This window comes from Parasteatoda tepidariorum, chromosome 12, assembly GCF_982258835.1.
Source record: "Parasteatoda tepidariorum strain Cologne lab strain chromosome 12, Ptep-v5.0, whole genome shotgun sequence".
Taxonomy (NCBI): Eukaryota; Metazoa; Arthropoda; class Arachnida; order Araneae; family Theridiidae; genus Parasteatoda; species Parasteatoda tepidariorum.
Genome location: NC_141766.1, coordinates 48,260,539 through 48,281,411, shown reverse-complemented (window position 1 = coordinate 48,281,411; position 20,873 = coordinate 48,260,539). Strand labels below are relative to the sequence as shown.

The 20,873-nt window shown below is 29.7% G+C and overlaps 1 protein-coding gene and 1 long non-coding RNA gene across 4 annotated transcripts in view; one reads left to right on the top strand and one right to left on the bottom strand.

The window, feature by feature from the left end:
* The window catches only part of LOC107442095 (glutamate receptor ionotropic, kainate 2-like), a 128,075-nt gene that overhangs the window by 43,801 nt on the left and 63,401 nt on the right, over positions 1-20,873 (top strand). For both annotated transcript variants that reach the window (XM_043056707.3, XM_071188082.2), the window contains exons 3-4: positions 7,423-7,674; positions 18,954-19,132. In XM_043056707.3, coding sequence (XP_042912641.1) covers positions 7,423-7,674; positions 18,954-19,132 — 431 coding nt within the window. The remainder of the gene's footprint in view (positions 1-7,422; positions 7,675-18,953; positions 19,133-20,873) is intronic.
* On the bottom strand, positions 5,927-19,678 carry LOC147801088 (uncharacterized). Of its 2 annotated transcripts, none has more exons than XR_015430834.1 (2): positions 19,571-19,678; positions 5,927-6,124 (listed from the first exon to the last, which is right to left on the bottom strand). It is a non-coding gene; the product is annotated as an uncharacterized LOC147801088 (long non-coding RNA). The 2 variants fall into 2 exon arrangements; XR_015430833.1 differs by having other exon boundaries at positions 19,478-19,612.

The window sequence follows — 20,873 nt, the reverse complement described above, 5'->3', positions numbered from 1 at the left end:
ATTCTCATTGCGCACGTAGACGGACTCGCGAAGGATTCGCACCAATCAGATTCGAAACATTTTTTGCGTTTGAGCTTTGCTTCTTTATTTAACTAACGTTAAAATTAGTTGCCAAGAATCACTACTAAGTGCTGTTTTTTTTTGTTTTTTTTTGTATCCCACTACTCACTACACAACTTCTTTTAAAAAGTCTCTACAAACTACGGAAAAAAGTAGCGAAACGCTCTACTTCCGACCTTTAGTTTAACCCTTTCGCGCCGACTGTCACAAATACGTGCCAGCATAAAACCTTATCAACCAGGGTAAAAAGATAAAACTGGTAATCAAAGTAATTCTCTAGCAGTTTATTTGTGGGCGGAGTTATAATTGTTTGATTTATTTAATTCCCCATTACTTTGTTCAAAATAAAACTATTTAGTTATACTTTGAATTAGCATTTATTATCTATATGATTAAACTAACAATAATTAAAGTAAAAGCAAATTAAGTCTGTCAAATTAGAAACGACTACATTTAAGTTACAGTGTTTTTATTTCATTATGTCCTGATCCTGATTTTGTACGAATGCTTTTCTGAATCACCCGTCCCCAAGGGGTAAAAGGTCGGAAGCTTCAACAGGTAATGAATAATCATTATTATTCATTAACTGTTGAAGCGCATGCATTCATTATTAACCAACTACAAAATGATGATTTAGTCCTCTTACAGCATTTCTGCATTTGAAGGCATCTTTGCAAATCAATACTAATACCTCATATATATCTTAAATGCAAATAGTGTAAACAAACACGATAATTATTTTCCTAGACGAGACACTTCATTTTGGAATATTGAATCCCGGGAGTAGCCCTCTGGGAGAAAAGCTGCAGTACAGTGTAGTTTCATTCTTTTGTACCTTTGTACTGCGATCAAAATAAATAAGTGTTAACTTATAACTCACTGATTTCTAATCTAATATTTAGATTTTTATATACTATTGAAAACAATCTTAAAGATTCAAAGGATAAACATGCTAATTCGTTAAGGCAGACGATATTTTAGGTTACAAAATTACTCTTTCTGAATTAACAATTTTTTTTCCTATAAACTTAGATTTTTAACAGATTAGACCCTTCAAAATAAGGGGATTAACCGTAATTTGAAAAATAGGGTTCCATTAGTTTAAGCAGGAGAATTATCAAAAATCTGAACTCCTTAATGTTAATTTCACGTTTTGCTTAATACGTTAATCACGAAAATTTTTAAGCTTTTTAAAAAAAATTCACATAATTATAAGATTCATTTATCCACTTAAAATTCCATGTTAAAAATATTTTTTATTACTATTTATTATTTTTAAATATCATATTTAATAACAATCAAAAATATTTTGAATTCTAGGGTATAAACATTTTTGTATCATATTTGAAGTTTGTTATTTTAAAAAATGAAACACAAAATTAGCACGAAACCAGCCTAATTTTTCTTGCGTCCTCAAATTTTAAAACAAAAGTTTATTTGAAATTTAATTTCTCGATAACTGTTCGACCATTTCGATCAAATAATTTCATTTGTCATTTAAAGTTACATAATTAATTAACATACATATGGTAATGTACTCTTAATTTAGCCCTAATGTAGGATTTAGCCTTAGTGAGGTAAATTTCAATAATTAGATGAAAAAGTATTCAACGTGTTCACTCTTTCATATTGTGCACTGTGAAGTGTGAAAAAAAATGAATGAAACACCCTCAATAACTTTTGAGGTAATGGTCGGATTTTCATATTCTAGGTCGTAATACTAATGGTGCAAGGGGGTGACCGCAATTAATAAATGTTAATTATTTAGTGCTGACGTTATTTTAAGTTATGAAATCAGACACAAAAAACGCGATTTCTCTGAATAAATATGCTTTTTTTTTGGCGGATTTAGATTTTTTTGCTCCCAAAATATAGGGGGTGACAGCAATCTTAGAAATATGTTTAAAAATGTTTGATCAGGAGGGTGGTTCAAAATTTGAACCCCTAAATGTATATTTTACTTTCTGCGTGTTTCGTTATATTTAGAAAACTTTTTAAATCAATTGAAAAAAATTTGCGCACAATTATGAAATTCGCTTATCTAAATATAATTCCATGCAAAAAAAAAGTTTTTAATAATTATTTATTATTTTACTTAATAATAGTAAAAAAATACATTGTAAAGTATATACATACAAATAGTTTTTTAAAAATCGAATTTTAAGAAATCAGATATTTAAAATTTAATTTCTTGCGAACTGATTCTTCAACTGATTTTGTTCAACTGGTTTCAACTAGTCTTTAAAAATATGTAAAAATTTGAACACCTCACAATTCAACAGTTTTTCGACTATTATTGAATAAAATAATAAATAATTGTTTAGAATTATTTTTGCATGAAATTATCATTCTATAAATGAGTTTTATAAATGTTTACAAAAAGTTTTCATTTTTCTTAAAAGTTCTTCTGTAATAGCGACATACGCAAAAAGTAAAATTAATATTAATGGGTCCAAACTTTCGAGCATTCCACAGACCGAAATATTTTAACCATGTTTCTCAGAATGCTGTGAATCCTTATATTTAGGGGTCAGAAATCCAAATCCTTTAAAAAAAGGTATTTTTGTTCAGAGAAAGTGTATTTTTGCATCTGGTTTCGTAACGTGAATTATTGTGTGCACTAGCTAAATTGCATGTATGTGGTCACCCCTGTGAACTATTAAGATTGAGTCATAATACACATAGTAGTAGCCCGATTATTAGATTAAAAGATATTCAGGGCGTTCTGTTCATTTTTTTGTGCAACGCATATAGTTTATTTCTTTAGGTGCATAAGTTACTTCATGTATCATTTTTATCAATTTCAGGTTGGTTCCCCTGAAATTAGTTTTTTTTTAAAAATACTGATGGCCATTTTTTAATTATATTCTTATGACTGTTATTTCACTTTCAATTTGTAACGTTCCATTAGCCTCTTTTAATCCTTAACTTGAGCTCAGCACATGTCTTAAACAACTTAACACATTGCAAGCAGGTCACGTAACAATAAGTTTTTGAAATCTCTGTGATTCATACACAAGTTTAAAAAAGTGATAACAAAACCACTTCGCTTCCTCCCTGCTTTTCTAAGAAATTATCCATCCATGAATAACACAAACATAAATGATTCAGTATAAAGTCAGTGTGCCTAAATGCGACTTGGTTTCATATAAATTTGTCGCATTTAGGCCTAACTTATCATTTTATTGGATATATTCGCTGCAAATGGCGTATTGTATTACTACCACTTTAATGAAATTAACGTAAGTTATCCATCCATGAATAACACAAGCATAAATGATTCAGTATAAAATCAGTGTGCCTAAATGCGACATGGTTTCATATAAATTTGTCGCATTTAGGCCTAACTTATCATTTTATTGGATATATTCGCAGCAAATGGCGTATTGTATTACTACCACTTTAATGAAATTAACGTAAGTTATCCATCCATGAATAACACAAACATAAATGATTCAGTATAAGGTCAGTGTGCCTAAATGCGACATGGTTTCATATAAATTTGTCGCATTTAGGCCTAACTTATCATTTTATTGGATATATTCGCTACAAATGGCGCATTGTATTACTACCACTTTAATGAAATTAACGTAAGTTATCCATCCATGAATAACACAAACATAAATGATTCAGTATAAAGTCAGTGTGCCTATATGCGACATGGTTTCATATAAATTTGAAGCATTTAGGCCTAACTTATCATTTTATTGGATATATTCGCTGCAAATGGCGTATTATATTACTACCACTTTAATGAAATTAACGTTTACAATTAATGAAATTGACGTAAAGTATTACGACTTCGCCTATAGAGCTCTGAAACCGATATTAAACTATAACTCAAAACTTGCACTCAAAAGGAAACGAACGCTATACCTCCAATGCATTCGACCGATCATCAGCTACGCAGCCCCTGAATGGAGCACAATCACTACTACTCAAAAGAAGAAACTGGAGAGTACTGAAAATAAATTTCTCAGATACATCACTGGAGCCCCCAGATCCATGAAAATGAAAGATCTAAGAAAAGATTTAAAAATCAACAAAATAGATGAACACATAGCTGAACTATGTGCAAGTTTCTTCAGAGATGCACTCTCTTGTCATACGTGAAACTACTTTAAAAACTTTGATTTTGAGCTCATCAAAGACAACATACAATATATAGCCCGGCAACCGCCTTTTTTCTATCTGACGGAATTTTGTCCCGTAAATTTTATAAATAGTTGTAAATACTTGTATATATTTTTGCGCATTTATTATCATGTATTTTTACTATTTCTCTGAGGCCATGTGACTGCTGTGCACCTGAGAAGCTCAGGGGCAATACCTCCGGATTTAATATAGCGGATTTAAATTTATCAAGAATCAAAATTCCCACCAATTTTTTAGCCATCTAATTTGTAACTGACACCTGAATTAAAATTGTAAAAGCACCTTTCTGCCTCACTGCTTCAAAAGAATTTATTGCAATCACCAATCACAATTCCAAAGCTTTCTGAACAGTGTGTTCTTTTGAACTTTGCCATGTATATAGTAATAGTTCGAGTTATAAATGTTTCTGAATGCTGCGAGATCAAAATTTTGACAACTCTCCGGTTAACTACTTTACTTAAATTCTGAGCATGTTACCGAATACAAAGTTAGTTTTGTCCCAAATCATTTATAAGTACATACATGAATTAAATTGCATGTACATGCATATATACACAAAATTATAAGACCACCCCAAACATTACTCATTGTTATGGTACACTGCATAAACTCAATAAATTTTAAATAGTAAAGCAACTGAGATAAGTTATATTTTGTCAAATCAATGAAAAGAGGAAAATGAATTAGTTTCACACAGCAAATTTTTTTTTAAAATCCGGGTGCTATATGGATGGTGTTTTCTACACTAGGGAACGCTGCAAGCTCCATACCGCCTATACTTCCGGGTTACTGTTTCCGGTGTATTTTAAAGCTATTTGACTCACAACGTGATCATTGTGTTTTGAGATTCTTGCAAACGTGGCATTTGATTATTTATTACTTGTTTCTGCAATACTAAAGGTGCTAACACTAACGTAAGATGGTGCACAGCAACAAGAACAAACAGTAATAAACAAATGGAAAGAGGCCAAATCAGGACTGCCAAAAAAGCGAGTTATTCAAAATCTAGCAGCCATGTCACCTTTTTTAACAAATTTTCACTTCAAACTCACAAGAATTACTTAATAATATTAATATCTCATGAAATACGGCAGATTTGAGCTTAGAAATGATCTAATTTATTTCTTTTATTAAAAAAAAATTATCCGTTTGAAAATATCGCTTCTCAGAATAAGCTGTAGTAAGCAGTTGCGAACTTTCTAACAGGAACTAAAGCAGGTATTGAGCTCGAGATTGTTATTGTTTACATTTATATTGAAAACACCATCCATAAGTATAAGAAAATCTATTTCCTTTTTCAAAACTGTTTAAGGTTTAAAAACCAATTTATTTTTTCTTTGAAAATCGTACGTAAAGTGTAACTTCGCATAGCAGAAAACGCAAACTATTATTTTATAAAGAAAACTTGAATTAAATTTGTTTTCATACGAAAATTAACAATGCTTCTCGGAAAGGAATTATCTGAGTTGGAAGTTCGAAAAATTTGTTTTTTTAAAAGCTCTGGAAAATCGGAACGTGAAATCCATAAATTAATTAAATGTTCTAAAACTGCAGCTCGTAATGCTTAAACCAAAAGAAGTTCATAAGGAAAATATCTGATAGGAAGCATAAATTACAGCTCGGAAAAATCGATACATCTTCAAAATTGCAACGAAACAAAACTTGTGCACGCACAAAGTCACTCAGCAAACAAGTAGAACGATCTGTCTAATTATTTTATGATAAACAATTAATGATTTTTATTATTTATTGCATTGAGGACATGTTGGGGGAGCATGAACATATTTATTGAAGTAATGCTGTTGTAGTCGTAGGTTCACAGCTTGTTTTCCAGTGGCACCATTTCTGGCCAAGAATTTGACTTCTGTCACATCCACACGTCACACCAGTACTTCTTGTTATTAAAAGCCTATTTAAGAAACAAACAAAATATTAATTCAATCATTTAGAAGATGTTCAATAAACTACTCAAAAATAATTGAATTTGAAAAATTTAAGGCCACCGGATGAAGTGTGTATAGCTTTTAAAACAAGATCGTTAATAGGACCGATCCATTTATATATCCATTCATTCATCCACAGATCGTAATTTTGACCCGACCCAGAGAACGATGGATCTCCAATTCAGTACCTCAAGAGGTATAATTTGCACATTCAGGACTTTGTGACACAACGTGCACCAGTCAACATTTACTACACGGGGTGCCGGCTGGTTTCGAACTCCCGTCCGCAGGAACGTGAGTCTATCGCCCTTCCAACCAGGCTGTCTTGACCCTATTGAAGTTATAGCGTAGATAAATACTTGCCATCACTTAAAACACAATACGATAACTAGCTGGTCTAGCCCGTTTTAATCATTTAATTCTAATGGTTGTAAAAATTATAATAAATCAAATTATTAATACAGGAATCATGCATTGAGAGAAATGTCAACTACTCCAGATTCAACCAAAATATTTAAAAAAAAAGGTGCAAAGCTACAAACTAAAAATTTTTCGGTTTATTTAAACAACTTTTTAAAAGGCTCAATACGGTTTAACTGTAACAAAGTGACTCATCGCATAAGCTTTTGAATTATTTAAATGAGTAAATTTATTTAGTAAAGAAGGAATCATACATTAAAAAGATACCTTTAACCAATTACCTTTAAAAAAAATTACCTTTTTAAAGCAATTTCCTGGCTATGATTGCTTAAATTATATCAGATTTGTAGAGGTTAAATAAATCGGATTTCAATGGGTATATTAATTTGGTTTGTTATAATTCTGAACACTGCTAAATAACTACAAGAATATAAAATCCAAAACAAAACAAAATAGTTGGGAAAAATTTTTTTTTCCATCGTATTCAAAAATGCATTAATAATTGATTTTGCAACTTAGAGAAAATTCAGTAATTAACAAATAAGTGCAAATTTGAAAAATTGTTTGGACGTAAGGTGTGTTTGGAAGATTTTACCAATAACGCAAAAAAAAGACAACGGTGTTCCATGCTGTATTTCCTAATCATAAATTCTTAAAATATTAAATACTATAATATTTTTCACTTATTTTTACCCAAGTAAATATAAAATAATGAAAAAACTATAAAAACTGTGTTTAATAAAAAATTCTGCGACATAGGGAGTTCATATGCTGTAGTGATTTATCAAAAAAACATGTTTTAATCCTTTTTTAAATGATTTAATTATATAATTTTTTTTTTCAGTATGCTCGTTGCTGGAAACTGGGATTGCTGGAATCTTTGGTCCTCAATCTGATGTCACCAGCATGCATGTGCAATCAATCTGTGATGCCATCGACATTCCCCACGTAGAAACTAGATGGGATTTTCAATTACAAAGAGCTGATATGTCCATTAATTTATTCCCCAGACCTTCAGTTCTAAGCCAAGCCTACGTAGACCTTGTTAAGATATGGGGTTGGAGGAGCTTTTCTTTAGTCTACGATGAGCATGAAGGTATCATCATTTGGAATTTAATAATTTTGTTTACATTAAATGCATCAATATATGTTAAGATTATATTAGTGTATCTTGACTTTTCAAAGGTCGTAAGAATAAAATAATTCTTAATATTTTAAAGTGTCGCACAATTTGAATGGATTCCTTTTAAATTGCATTTAATGTCCTCCCAAAATATTTCAAAGAAAGCAAGCAGATACTTAATTTTATTTATTTTCATTTTTTTTCTTCATTATTCTATATTTATATTCATTTTTCATCTTTTCTGTCATTCTTTCATAGTTCTTTCTTTTATTTGCACTTTGTATGCCTCAAAAATTTAAATTAATTTTAAGAAAAATTTTAAAAAAATGCGCTTTAACCTGCCGTTGTTAACACGCCATGAACAAGCGCGCAGTTTAAACGTAGAGTATAATACCGGACTCGACTAAACTGCTCCGAATGTAAAATATATTACGTAATCCAAGTAATCTGCTCAAATGGCGTCATATACTAATTGGAGAAAAAAATAAATATCATAGAAACAACTTATTGTCATAGAATTATTTCTGAACCTGAAAAAGTACCTGACACTTATCCGAAATAAGTCAACACCCTGAGGGGTTGACCAATAAATAGATTGTAACTCCTCAGCCTGAAAATTCATATGAAAATTCATATGATACGCACTAAAATCATATGATGGATATCTTCCTCGTGATACCCTTATAAATACTTTTTAAACATGCATTAATGTGCTTAACCCTTTCACGCCGACTGTGACAAATACGTGACGGCATAAAACCGTACCAATCAGGGTAAAAAATAAAACTGGTAACCAAAGTAGTTCTTTAGCAGTTTATTTGTAATGATAGTTTGCTTTATTTAATTCACCACTACTTAGTTATTAAAAATTAATTAAAAAAACGAATTAAAAATTGTATAATTACACTTTTAACACACGTGGATTGGATGTGTTTGATTTAAAGTGAAAGCAAAAATAAGTCTGTCAAATTTGCTATGACCAAGCTTAAGCTACCACTTTTTATTTTTTACCATCCTGATACTGATCCCTTACGAACACGGCTGAAAGCCCTTATAAAGCAAGACGAAAAAGATCAAAAACTGGTACGAAAGACATTTTATTATAGCATTTTTTCCGAAAAAATAAAATATCTGTAACTACCAAGATTTCTTTAGGATTTTAACAAATATATAAAACTGCTTGTTTTTCAAGATAAATAAATTTTGTTGAATAGTTTAAAAAAAGAATAAATAAACTCCACCCGAAATCTAGTAATAACTGAAATGGTTTTACTACCAGCCTTTTCTCTTTTCCGTTTCGCTTTCACCCCTGCTTACGAATACATTTATGACTTTCCCGTCCCGAATGGGTTAAGATAAGGCAGAAAAGAATTGTTCAACCTGCAATTTTGATTCGTTATTTTCCTACCAATTGCAAAACTGCCTACTTTTACGTTAGAAGTACAAAATTTCCTTTTTGAACTTAAAGTGGTAGTAAAATTTATACATTCTATTTATTTTTGGATTCATAAATTTTACTTCACCTAAAATATATAAAAGTACAATAATCATACGATGGTGCGTTTAGACCTGGGAATCCTATCAACCTCGGAAAGAGAAAATTTTACTATCGAAACTTCTCCCAACATAGCAGAATAACGTAACCTGACCAAGCTGACTGAATGTGATTGACAAAAAGTGAAAGCCGTGATAGTCTGGTTGGTAGCGTGCTGGACGCCGGCCAGGTGGCCGAGCGGTTAGCGTGCCTGACTGCGGAGCCAGTATCTGTGGGTTCGAATCCCACTCTAGGCATGGATGTTTCTTTCTCTCTCTTTGTGTTCTATGTCCTTTCTCCTTTGTGTGTGATTGTGTGAATGTGACCCGCCCTATAAACGGGTTTGTGGTTGTGTGACGTGGGCGACGCTGCTCCACCGCCGTGGCTTCGCCACAGGTGCCCACTGGGTAGCAGTTCTGGCACTTTCTGAGGCCAATGAACAATAGTTCCAAGTGCCCGCCATTTAAAAAAAAAAAAGTAGCGTGCTGGACTCATGTTATTGAGAACAGGAGAAAAAGATTTTGTCGATTTGAAGACACTATATCTTTACATAAAACTGTTGCAGTTTGGCCTAGGTCTAGAAATATTTATAAAAAGTGATAACTAATTTTCGAAATTATCCTGAATTTTACAAGATTTGATTTCACGTAAAGTTTAGGAATTCAGTTAGTTAATTGTAATGCAGATGTTTAGTTCAAAAAAGTTTTTGGTCGTTAAAACATTTCGTTTTCTCCGCACCTTTTCTTACCAGTTTCTAATATTTTTTGGATTAAGGCTTCCATGTATTGGAGTCATTTTTTCATGGTCAATAAAATATGATTATAGATTTCGACATTTTATTTTATAACCGTCGTTGAACAGCAGACTGAATTTTTAGTTAACAACTACCAATGTTTAACTCCGTACCCTTGTAAATTTAAACCCAATCCGGGAGACAAGAGAACTCCTGGATCAAGTATGGAGAAAATTTGCCTTCGTATAGGACTTTTTGATGGAATTAACCTGCATTTACGTTACATGGGAAGAAAACCAAGAAGAAAAAACCATGGTTAGCCTAACGGTAAGAGGACTCTAACCCATGATCCGTCTACCGCTGAGGATATTTTACGTCAACACTGTGATCGGAGCAAGCCTGGAGCGGAATTCGAATCAACCAACCAGCCATTGCTATCAAATCAATCAACCAGCTATTGCTATCGAATCAAAACCATCCATTGATATCGAATCACCCAACCAGCTATTGGAACCACGGTTAGCCTAACTGTAAGAGGATTCTAACCCATGATCCGTCTACCGCTGAGGATATTTTACGTCAACACTGTGATCGGAGGAAGCCTGGAGCGGAATTCGAATCAACCAACCAGCCATTGCTATCAAATCAATCAACCAGCTATTGCTATCGAATCAAAACCATCCATTGATATCGAATTACCCAACCAGCTATTGGAAGACGAGCACTCTATCCCCTGAAACACCATGGTTCATAGATTTCTATTTTATTTTATTTTATAACCGTTGTTGGACAGTCGATCGAATTTTCAGTTTACGGCTACCAATGTTCAACTCCGTACCCTTATAAATTTAAACCCAATCGGGGAGACAAGAGAACTCCTGGATCAAGTATTGGGAGAAATTTTGCCTTAGTGGAGGACTTTTTGATGGAACTAACCTACATTTGCGTTTCATGGAAAGGAAAACCACGAAAACCTCAGACGGTTAGCCTGACAGCAAGAGGACTCCAATCCATGATCCGTCTACCACTGAGGATATTTCACGTCAGCACTGTGGTCGGTGCGAGTCGGGGGTGAAATTCGAATCAACCAGCCATTGTCGGGATTCGAACCCGGTTCGCCTCATTGGGAAGCGAGCGCTCTATCCCCTGAGCCACCACGGCTCCATAGATTTCTATTATCATATTTCGGATACTCAATAAAAGCTTTCATTTATTTTTAAAAGGATTCAAATTATGGAGAATAGAACTAGGGATTGAATGAGCCTTTGGATAGTTTTTAATGAGTAAGATTTAAAATCTATCATATTAATTTCTTGTAATTCATGTGTCATTTATAGTTTATTTAATATTACAACTCGTGCGATTTTTTTCAATTAATTTTTTGTTCTGAAAATCGCGTCCACCAGGAAAAAAGAGAGTTTCTGTTATCTATCAAATATGAAAAAAACCAATGGCCGCCGTTGATTAGTGATTCTGACGTGCATTTAGCTTTATTATTCATATACCGCGCATAATTTCATTAATGGTAGTTAAAAAAGCGGAAAAATTTTGAGCATTATACAACATAAAAAAAAGAAACTTCTTTTGATAGTGTGTTCAGACATTTTTTTACAGTTATGAAATATTAATAAGTTGCAATTATAACAATAGAATTCAGGAAAGATAATTTCGTAAAGAGACGATACTATATTAATGTTTTATTTGATGAATTAGTATTGTTTAGTACACACGTGAAGCATTTGTAATTATTGTAAAAGTATTATCCATTATTTAAATTAATATTCGTTTTTCTGTTGATCAGTTTATAAGCTTTATTGGAAATTTATAAAGTGCGTATACTAATTTTATTTAGTTTGTTTTTTAGTTCGCAAACACTGATAAAACTAATGAGATTAAGTGTAGTTTATCAAAATATCGTTGATAAATAAACGAAAATTAATACTGATGAAAAGAGGGTTAGTATGGATGTGGGATTAGTGAAGATCAAAATAATATTTCTGTTATTCATCAATGGAAATTTTTCTGTAAATTTGGCTAAACTATGTTACACTATTATGTGCAGTTGTATGACAAAATACGTGGTATTTAATTAGCAAATAAAAACAAAATATTTATAGTGGAAGAGAAAATTTTAAGCTTTCCTTTTAATTGCCATTTTATATTATTAGAACTTTTTAAAATGAAGTATTTATATTGTCATTTACGACAACTAGAGAAATATTTCAAGTTTAAAATGGTATCTTTTGAATATTATGGCCAAAAAAATATTTTCGAATTATATTTTTGAACGAAAATATTGTGTTAACCCTTTAATGGGCCATTTATTTCTAGTAAAAGTAAATTAAAGTAGTTTTGGAATTGAAATTTGCTTCGAGAATAGTAATTGATAAAAGGAAAGAAAAACTCATTTAGTTTATAAAAATGCCATTTTTGGGTGGTAAATGCATTTAACATGAGCTAGTAGGAACTTATTGACTTTTATGTCTCCTTATTTATAAAATAAATTTTATAAATGTTGCAAACTTCAAAAGGAATTATGTATCTTACAACTTTTATACGTTTTTTTAAACTAACAAATAGTTACCAATTTTATTCAAACGCACTTCAAGAAAGCTGAAGTTATTAACAAATGGAAACTTAAATTAAAAGTGGTAAAAAAGGGGTGGGAAGTATACTTCCCACGGCGTTCGAAAGGGCTAAATGTGAAAAGTTTGAAAGCTAATATCAAGAAAAAGTCGAACTTATTTTTACAGAGAGAATGATGCAAAGTTTTCACATCTTTGCTTGAGATCTCTGAGATCTGCGTGCGGCGTGACGTCATGAGGACAGAAATCGTAGCTTCAGCACAAAGAGAGTAATGAACCAGCCCTTCTCCCTTTAGTCCTGCCGTTGACATGTCTATATCAGCACAGTTCTCACAAGTCATCTAGTGGTAGTAAACTTACGTTAATGCTTGAAAGAATTCTATTTTTCAAGATACTACTTTATAGTTTAGAGGTTTTGTAAGTCACAGTTCTCATATCAGACTTTACAAAATTAAACATAGCAATCACAAATGTATTAAATGATAAAAGTTTGTTTCATTTTCGCTACCATAATTATTTTTTTAAAAAAACTGTCGTTACCCTTATACAAAATTTACAAAGTTACCAGTTTCTAAAGTTTTATATTCCTTTAATATTAAACGTTCAAATAGTAAAATGATAGAAATATTAAAAATCAAAGTTTTTTTATGTGATTATGATATATCTGTCATTGAAAGTGATAATCGATAAAGATAAAACCAAAGTTAATTTTTATTATTTAAGCAAGCATTTTAATTAAAATTCACATTAATTTTATTTCCTAAAACAATGTGTAATGATCAGAAGATAATTTCATATTTTCTGCCAAAATAGTTGAATGATAATATATAATTTGATTCTATAATAGTTGGATAATGATAATATAATAGTTGGATGATAATAAATAGTTGGATTCATTATCTTACTACCACTTGATCTTTTTTATCAACACAAGTTCTGAAAAAGAATCTCCTCTCGTGCTGACGCAAGATCGGCTGCTAAAAAGTTAAATGCTTCAAAGAACAATTATCAAATCTTATGTATTTATTTCAATTGTTTAGATATGGTGTTGGTCAAGTCCTTTAAAAACGAATTTATCATACGTCCAATACAGAGTTGCGGGTGTGATTTTACACAAACTAAATTGGCCATTAGTTAAAATATTTTAAAGCATTGGTTTAAATTTTTATAGGTTTCAACGATGACCACTTACGATATTAATAAAATATGATATAATATTAATTATATATTAATACAAATCTGCAATCTTAGCAAATATTTTCCACACGTTGCGATAATGACTTGAAAAAGACATGCATTTTCCTCTTTCTGTACAAAAAGTTCTGTGAATTATAACAACTCAATGAATTGCGTTTTTCTTATGCTTGAAAGTAATGTTTGAAGATGATTTCCATGAAAACATTTTATTAATTTCTAAAAATTAAAGGTAATAAGTGAATTGTTCCCAACGGACAGTTAGGAGCATGGGAAGAGATTAATGGTTGGCGATTTAACGAAAGATAATATAGCCAAATATAAAGTCAACCCCCTTATTCAATATTAAATTTGAAAATAATTTGGCAAAAGTGATCCACCAGAAAGACTGTGAGAATTAATATAACCATTTATCTGAAGCATTTTTGTTGTCAGAAATAAAAAATAAAGAGTTATTAATAGATTTCGATTTCGTCGCGTCAGTGAATTAATGAGTTTTACATTTGAATTGAAAAAATAGTCAGCCGTTACATTGATTGTTAAGATAAGAATAAAATATTTATATTAGATTTTTATAAAATGTAATAAAAATTAAATAATTGGTTGAATTTAATTAAAATTTGATTAAGAATTATTAAAATGAATAAAATTTAAAAAAAACTATGAAATTCGTAATGCTTATTGTGGCATCACGCATAATTTTTTAAATGGTCCCAATCCTGTAAAAATGCGTCTTCTTCATATCTAGAACCTGAAATTCAAGGGGGATACACTTTCTAGCATTTTCTACGAAATCGTACTTCTTTTGAAGGATGGAAATTACTTTAACGGAATGAGGTTTATAGCATTTAAATCAATTCAAACCTCATTGATATCAATTTCTCGCTTGATTTCATTTCATACATTCAAATTCTAGGAACGGTTTAACTTCGAAATACTTGATGGTTAATCTAAAATAGTATAATAATTAAAAATTATTTTCTCTGCAACATAATGAGAGTTTTTCGGTCAACTAAAGATGGGCTGAAATCGGGTAAAATTATTTCTGGAGTATTAAACCCAGGGCTAAAGAGTGAATAAATGAAATCTCTATCTTCTCTTTAGCCCTGCATTAAACCTGTCATACCAGTAAACTAGGGATTATCAAACTTTTTGTGTTGAAATGAAGTTTGATTTTCGTAATGAAGTTATTGATTAATTAAATAATAACCATCTTTATATATATTTTCATTTTAGTTTGATTCTTATATTAAGGGGACAATAGAGTTTTATAAGATGATTTCTGATGCTAGGAACATTTGTGTATGCGCTACGCATAAATGATGTTTTACATATCCAGAAGTCCTAAATCACCACTATACTTAGAGTGGTGATGAAATAGCAATTAATATATTAGAGTTAGGTTGTTAAAATGCGTCAACAACTAAACTTAGACTTCACTAACTTCACAGAAAGCTTAACAGGCCTAATTTCTGTTTAAATATAATGGGGATCAATATCATTGAAAATCAAATTTATTAAATCAAAAAACAGTTCTTAAAATATGATTTTTCCTACCGCTTTATATATCAGAGAAAAAGCTGCCACCAGTAGCGGAAGAAGTTGGCAATTATGCATTTATTAGTTCAGTGTCATTAGATGCCCTCCCGAAAAATTCTGTTTTAGAGACATTATATAGCCATAACAGTAGTAAAAAATATTTAGCAATAATAGACATCTTTAATTGCAGGAAAACTTTGAAATACTATTTTCGAAAAATAGTATTTCAAATCAATTAGTTAAAAGAGAAACTGCAAATTTAGATATCCGTTGACATACAATAAAATCTGCTAACATACAATAAATCCGTTAATATACAATAACAATAAAATGATTTCCGCACAATTTTTTCCAGAAATAATTAGCTCTTCTCTGTCATACTTTCAATTATGAGAAATAATCTTAGTTACATTGTAAGAGGCTATAAATGAAAATATAAGACATACATACTTAAATACCACTTTACGTAAATTGATGTCAACGCAATTGGAATACTTGTATGGCAATGCTTATTTAGCAGTTAAGATTGCTTTATTTTTCTAATTGGATTATTTAACTTATTGAGAATGAAATTTTCATGCATTTTTAAAAATATTTGGTCACCGGAATTTTTTGCTTTAAAAAATCTTGTCTGTTACCCCATATTTTAACAGACAGGAAGTTATTAACAAGGTTTTTTATTTAATTTAATTTTCATACTCTTAATAATTTTAAAGTAATATGAAGTATATTTGCCTGAAATTAGTAAAAAATAAAAGGAATTATGGTAACAGACATAACATTTGACCCTGATTTTGCACAGTAACTCATAAACTAAAAAAATATTTTTAAAAAAGCAACTTTATGAAAGTAATTTAAATTGCATAGAAAAAGTATATGCACTTCAGCATTTTTTAACTTAACTAAGCACTTATTCCTATTCTAAAAGAAGGAATTTTCTTTTCGATTTCATAAATAAATTTTGAAAATAAAGGTTCAAGGAATATGGGAAAATTGGAGAGTATTTTCAATTCCCCTTAAATATAAAAATCTTTCAATCTACACTTCGTTTAAAGAAAAAATTATTCTAATTTTTTTTAGAAAAATTAGATCATGAATAAAGTTTGGAACAAATGTTACTTAAAATAGTATTAAAAATATGTTTATGCAGATAAAAAGTACATATTTGAGTTTTCTAATTATTTTATTTATTACAATAATAATAATTAAAATAATAATTAATAAAATAACTTATAATAATTAAAATAATTCTTTCTAGCACAACATCAAAAAAATAAATATATATCGTTTTGATATTTGGATACCTCTAAAACTTCAAACCCTGTAAAAATGTTTCTCCTCTGCAGAACCCATTATGTAGGAAAACTAAGATTTCTTGAATCTTTTTTGAAGTTACACTTTTATTACTAGAATGCAGTTATAATTGATTTATTCGTTACAAATCTCGTCTTATTTAAAAATTAAATTTTTTACTTATTTTATGATGGAAACAATAAAATATTAACTTATATAATGATGTATTGCAAAATATTAATTACCTCATTCATATGATTTTTTATCCAGTTACATATAAATTCAAATAAAGGTTACAATTTTATTACTAGAATGCAGTTATAATTTATTTATTCTTCATGAAACTCGTCTTACTTAAAAATTCAATTTTTTTTTTATTTTATGATGAAAACAATAAAATATTAATTTATATAATGATGTATCGCAAAATATTAATTACCTCATTCATATGATTTTTTTATCGAGTTACATACAAATTCAAATAAAGGTTACACTTTTATAACTAGAATGCAGTTATAATTTATTTATTCTTCATGAAACTCGTCTTACTTAAAAATTCAATTTTTTTTTTTATTTTATGATGAAAACAATAAAATATTAATTTATATAATGATGTATTGCAAAATATTAATTACCTCATTCATATGATTTTTTATCGAGTTACATACAAATTCAAATAAAGGTTACACTTTTATTACTAGAATGCAGTTATAATTTATTTATTCTTCATGAAACTCGTCTTACTTAAAAATTCAATTTTTTTTTTATTTTATGATGAAAACAATAAAATATTAATTTATATAATGATGTATTGCAAAATATTAATTACCTCATTCATATGATTTTTTATCGAGTTACATACAAATTCAAATAAAGGTTACACTTTTATTACTAGAATGCAGTTATAATTTATTTATTCTTCATGAAACTCGTCTTACTTAAAAATTCAATTTTTTTTTTATTTTATGATGAAAACAATAAAATATTAATTTATATAATGATGTATTGCAAAATATTAATTACCTCATTCATATGATTTTTTATCGAGTTACATACAAATTCAAATAAAGGTTACACTTTTATAACTAGAATGCAGTTATAATTTATTTATTCTTCATGAAACTCGTCTTACTTAAAAATTCAATTTTTTTTTTTTATTTTATGATGAAAACAATAAAATATTAATTTATATAATGATGTATTGCAAAATATTAATTACCTCATTCATATGATTTTTTATCGAGTTACATACAAATTCAAATAAAGGTTACACTTTTATTACTAGAATGCAGTTATAATTTATTTATTCTTCATGAAACTCGTCTTACTTAAAAATTCAATTTTTTTTTTATTTTATGATGAAAACAATAAAATATTAATTTATATAATGATGTATTGCAAAATATTAATTACCTCATTCATATGATTTTTTATCGAGTTACATACAAATTCAAATAAAGGTTACACTTTTATTACTAGAATGCAGTTATAATTTATTTATTCTTCATGAAACTCGTCTTACTTAAAAATTCAATTTTTTTTTTATTTTATGATGAAAACAATAAAATATTAATTTATATAATGATGTATTGCAAAATATTAATTACCTCATTCATATGATTTTTTATCGAGTTACATACAAATTCAAATAAAGGTTACACTTTTATTGCTAGAATGCAGTTATAATTTATTTATTCTTCATAAACCTCGTCTTATTTTTAAAAAATGTATTTACTTTATGATGGAAACAATAAAATATTAATTTATATCATGATGTGTTTCAAAAAAATTAGAAACTTCTTTCATATAATTTTTTACTTATATATCGACTGCCTCACGCATCCCATTATTTTTCAATTATCTCAATATCTGATTTAATACCTGCTCCTAATGATAATGATGAAAACGAGTAAAAAGTATCAGAAAATATACCCAAATCTAATCAATTGTCTGAAAACATAGAAACATTTGCAAATGTAAACCGTAAAGCAAATATGCAAACAATAGTAAATACTGAGAAGGATATTGTTAAAATTGCATCTAAAGACAAAAACTATGTAAAGATTACAATTTTTTTTTCTAGCTGTTCATCTCGTAAGTGTAAATTTTTGAAAAATATGCTCAGTTTTTTCACCCTGATTTTACATTGTTCCACAGCTACGTGCGTTTTTTTAAACTAGTCCGACGAAAAGCGGAAAATCGATATATGGAATTGACTTTCTAGCGACTTTGAAAAAAGTTTGCGACTCCTTATTCCTAAATGATTTTCTATTTGTTTTGCTATTTAATTTTGATAATTTGTTACAAAACACCTTGTGTGTTTATTTAGTGTATTAAAATTGAAATTTTCTGAGATATTCGTTTATTTTCACAGGTGTGATTCGCCTTCAAGATTTTTTAAAAGAAGCACAGGTGAATGATTGGCGAGTCCAGCTATATCAATTTCGCCCAACACAAGCCTACAGAGATATCTTTTGGAAGATCAAATCAGCAGGAGAATCAAAAATTGTTCTCGATGTCAAACGAGACACTTTGCGCACAGTTTTAAAACACGTAAGTCGGCATTTTTTTAATGACACTTGCTAATACTAGCAATAAATATTCAAATTAAATGCCGGTGACTAATATTTGATTGAACCTGTCATTATTAACTTTATCCATAACTATTTAAATCTCTGATCTTTTTTCAAATTAGGAATTTTCAAAATACAGTTAAGCGAGTAATTAGCTGGAAAAAAATACTGCAACTAATAGAATCAAAATTCCTGAAATTTATTGAGACAAATCGGAAAGTATTAATCAAGGAAATGATGTGCCTTAACCCTTTAACATGGAAAAACCCTTATCTAAGGCGGGAAACTGCTCGGTTCAATATGATATACCAGAAAAACAACTTACAGAGTGATCAACATTCTCAGATTTAGCAGAGCATCATTTGTACTTAGATGCAGCGCATGCGCATAAGAAGCAAAATGGTAGGAGGTACGTCACCTGTGTACCGGTTGATGGACAGCTCTACATGCATGGCTGGGTACGCTGCATCTCTCCAACCGCCATTTATTCTTTCCTTCTGTGTTAAAATATGAGAGCAGATTTAACCCACTGACGGTTCTGCACGTAAAAAGTTGTATTTCAACCTGCAGTCTTCTCCGCATCGCAAAACCGGTTTTCCATGTTATTAGGAAAGGAAATTATGTATCGTGGGGAAACATTCTCCCAATTTTTACCTATTTTCTGATCAGCCAGTTGGTTGATCAACATAGGTGACATTAATGTATTTTCAAAGAAAACTCTTGATTAACCCTCCTGGCGTCAAGCCCGTTATATTACGGGCTTCATTTCCTTGCTAAAAGCGGCTTGCCCGTGTTTTCACGGGTTCACGATCTGCCTCTGGAGCGGCGAACCCGTCTTTTTCTACTCTAGAATATTTCCTTCCCCCTCAACCTCCTACTGCTCACAAATTGAGAGGCGTATAAGCTGTCATCGTAAATCACTCACTGTGCTATAGTATTTCTGTTTGAATAGATGTGAATATTTTGCATTCTTTTTGATTTTTGAACCCCCACTCAAACTAAAAGTTTACCTTTAATAAACAGGTTATTTTTTTTTGTTCAACTTATTCGATAGATTTAATTTTATTCAATATTTATTGCTTAATTTATTATACTAAATCTTTAAATGTTTTAAATCGTTTTGTATTTTTAAATTTCAAATAATTTTCGAAAATTCATTTAATTTTAGTGTAAATTGCAGCAAATTATTTCTTCTCTAAATAATAATGTAATATTTAATGAACTAATTTATGAATTTTTAATATTACCAATTTTCTATAATATTTAACTAATTTAGTTAAAGTAATTAATTGTTTTTAAAAAAAAATTTTTTTTTTTTGCTTACAAAATATATTTCAAAACAATTCTTGCAATTGAAGTTAACTCTAAAAACATTCTCTCCTCTTCATGTAATGTTCTGGACTTTCTCAGCGTTTGTCTAAAATCCCGTCACCTATGACACTAGTTTTATTTGTACTTTAGTTTAATGATATTGAAACATTTTCATGGATAGAGAGGAAATCGAAATTCTTTTCATTTGGAAATACGTTTTATTAAATTAGTAAAATTACAAGCTGTTAAAACTCCAAATAACTAAGTGAGTTTTAATATACCAAATATTTTTTTTTCCATCCCCACAAATAATCAAATGAATTGTAAATTTTTTGGTCACTCACATTACGATATACATTTTAAAGAAAACGATTTATAGCTTGTTTTAGTAAAAACAAATAAGTTTAATA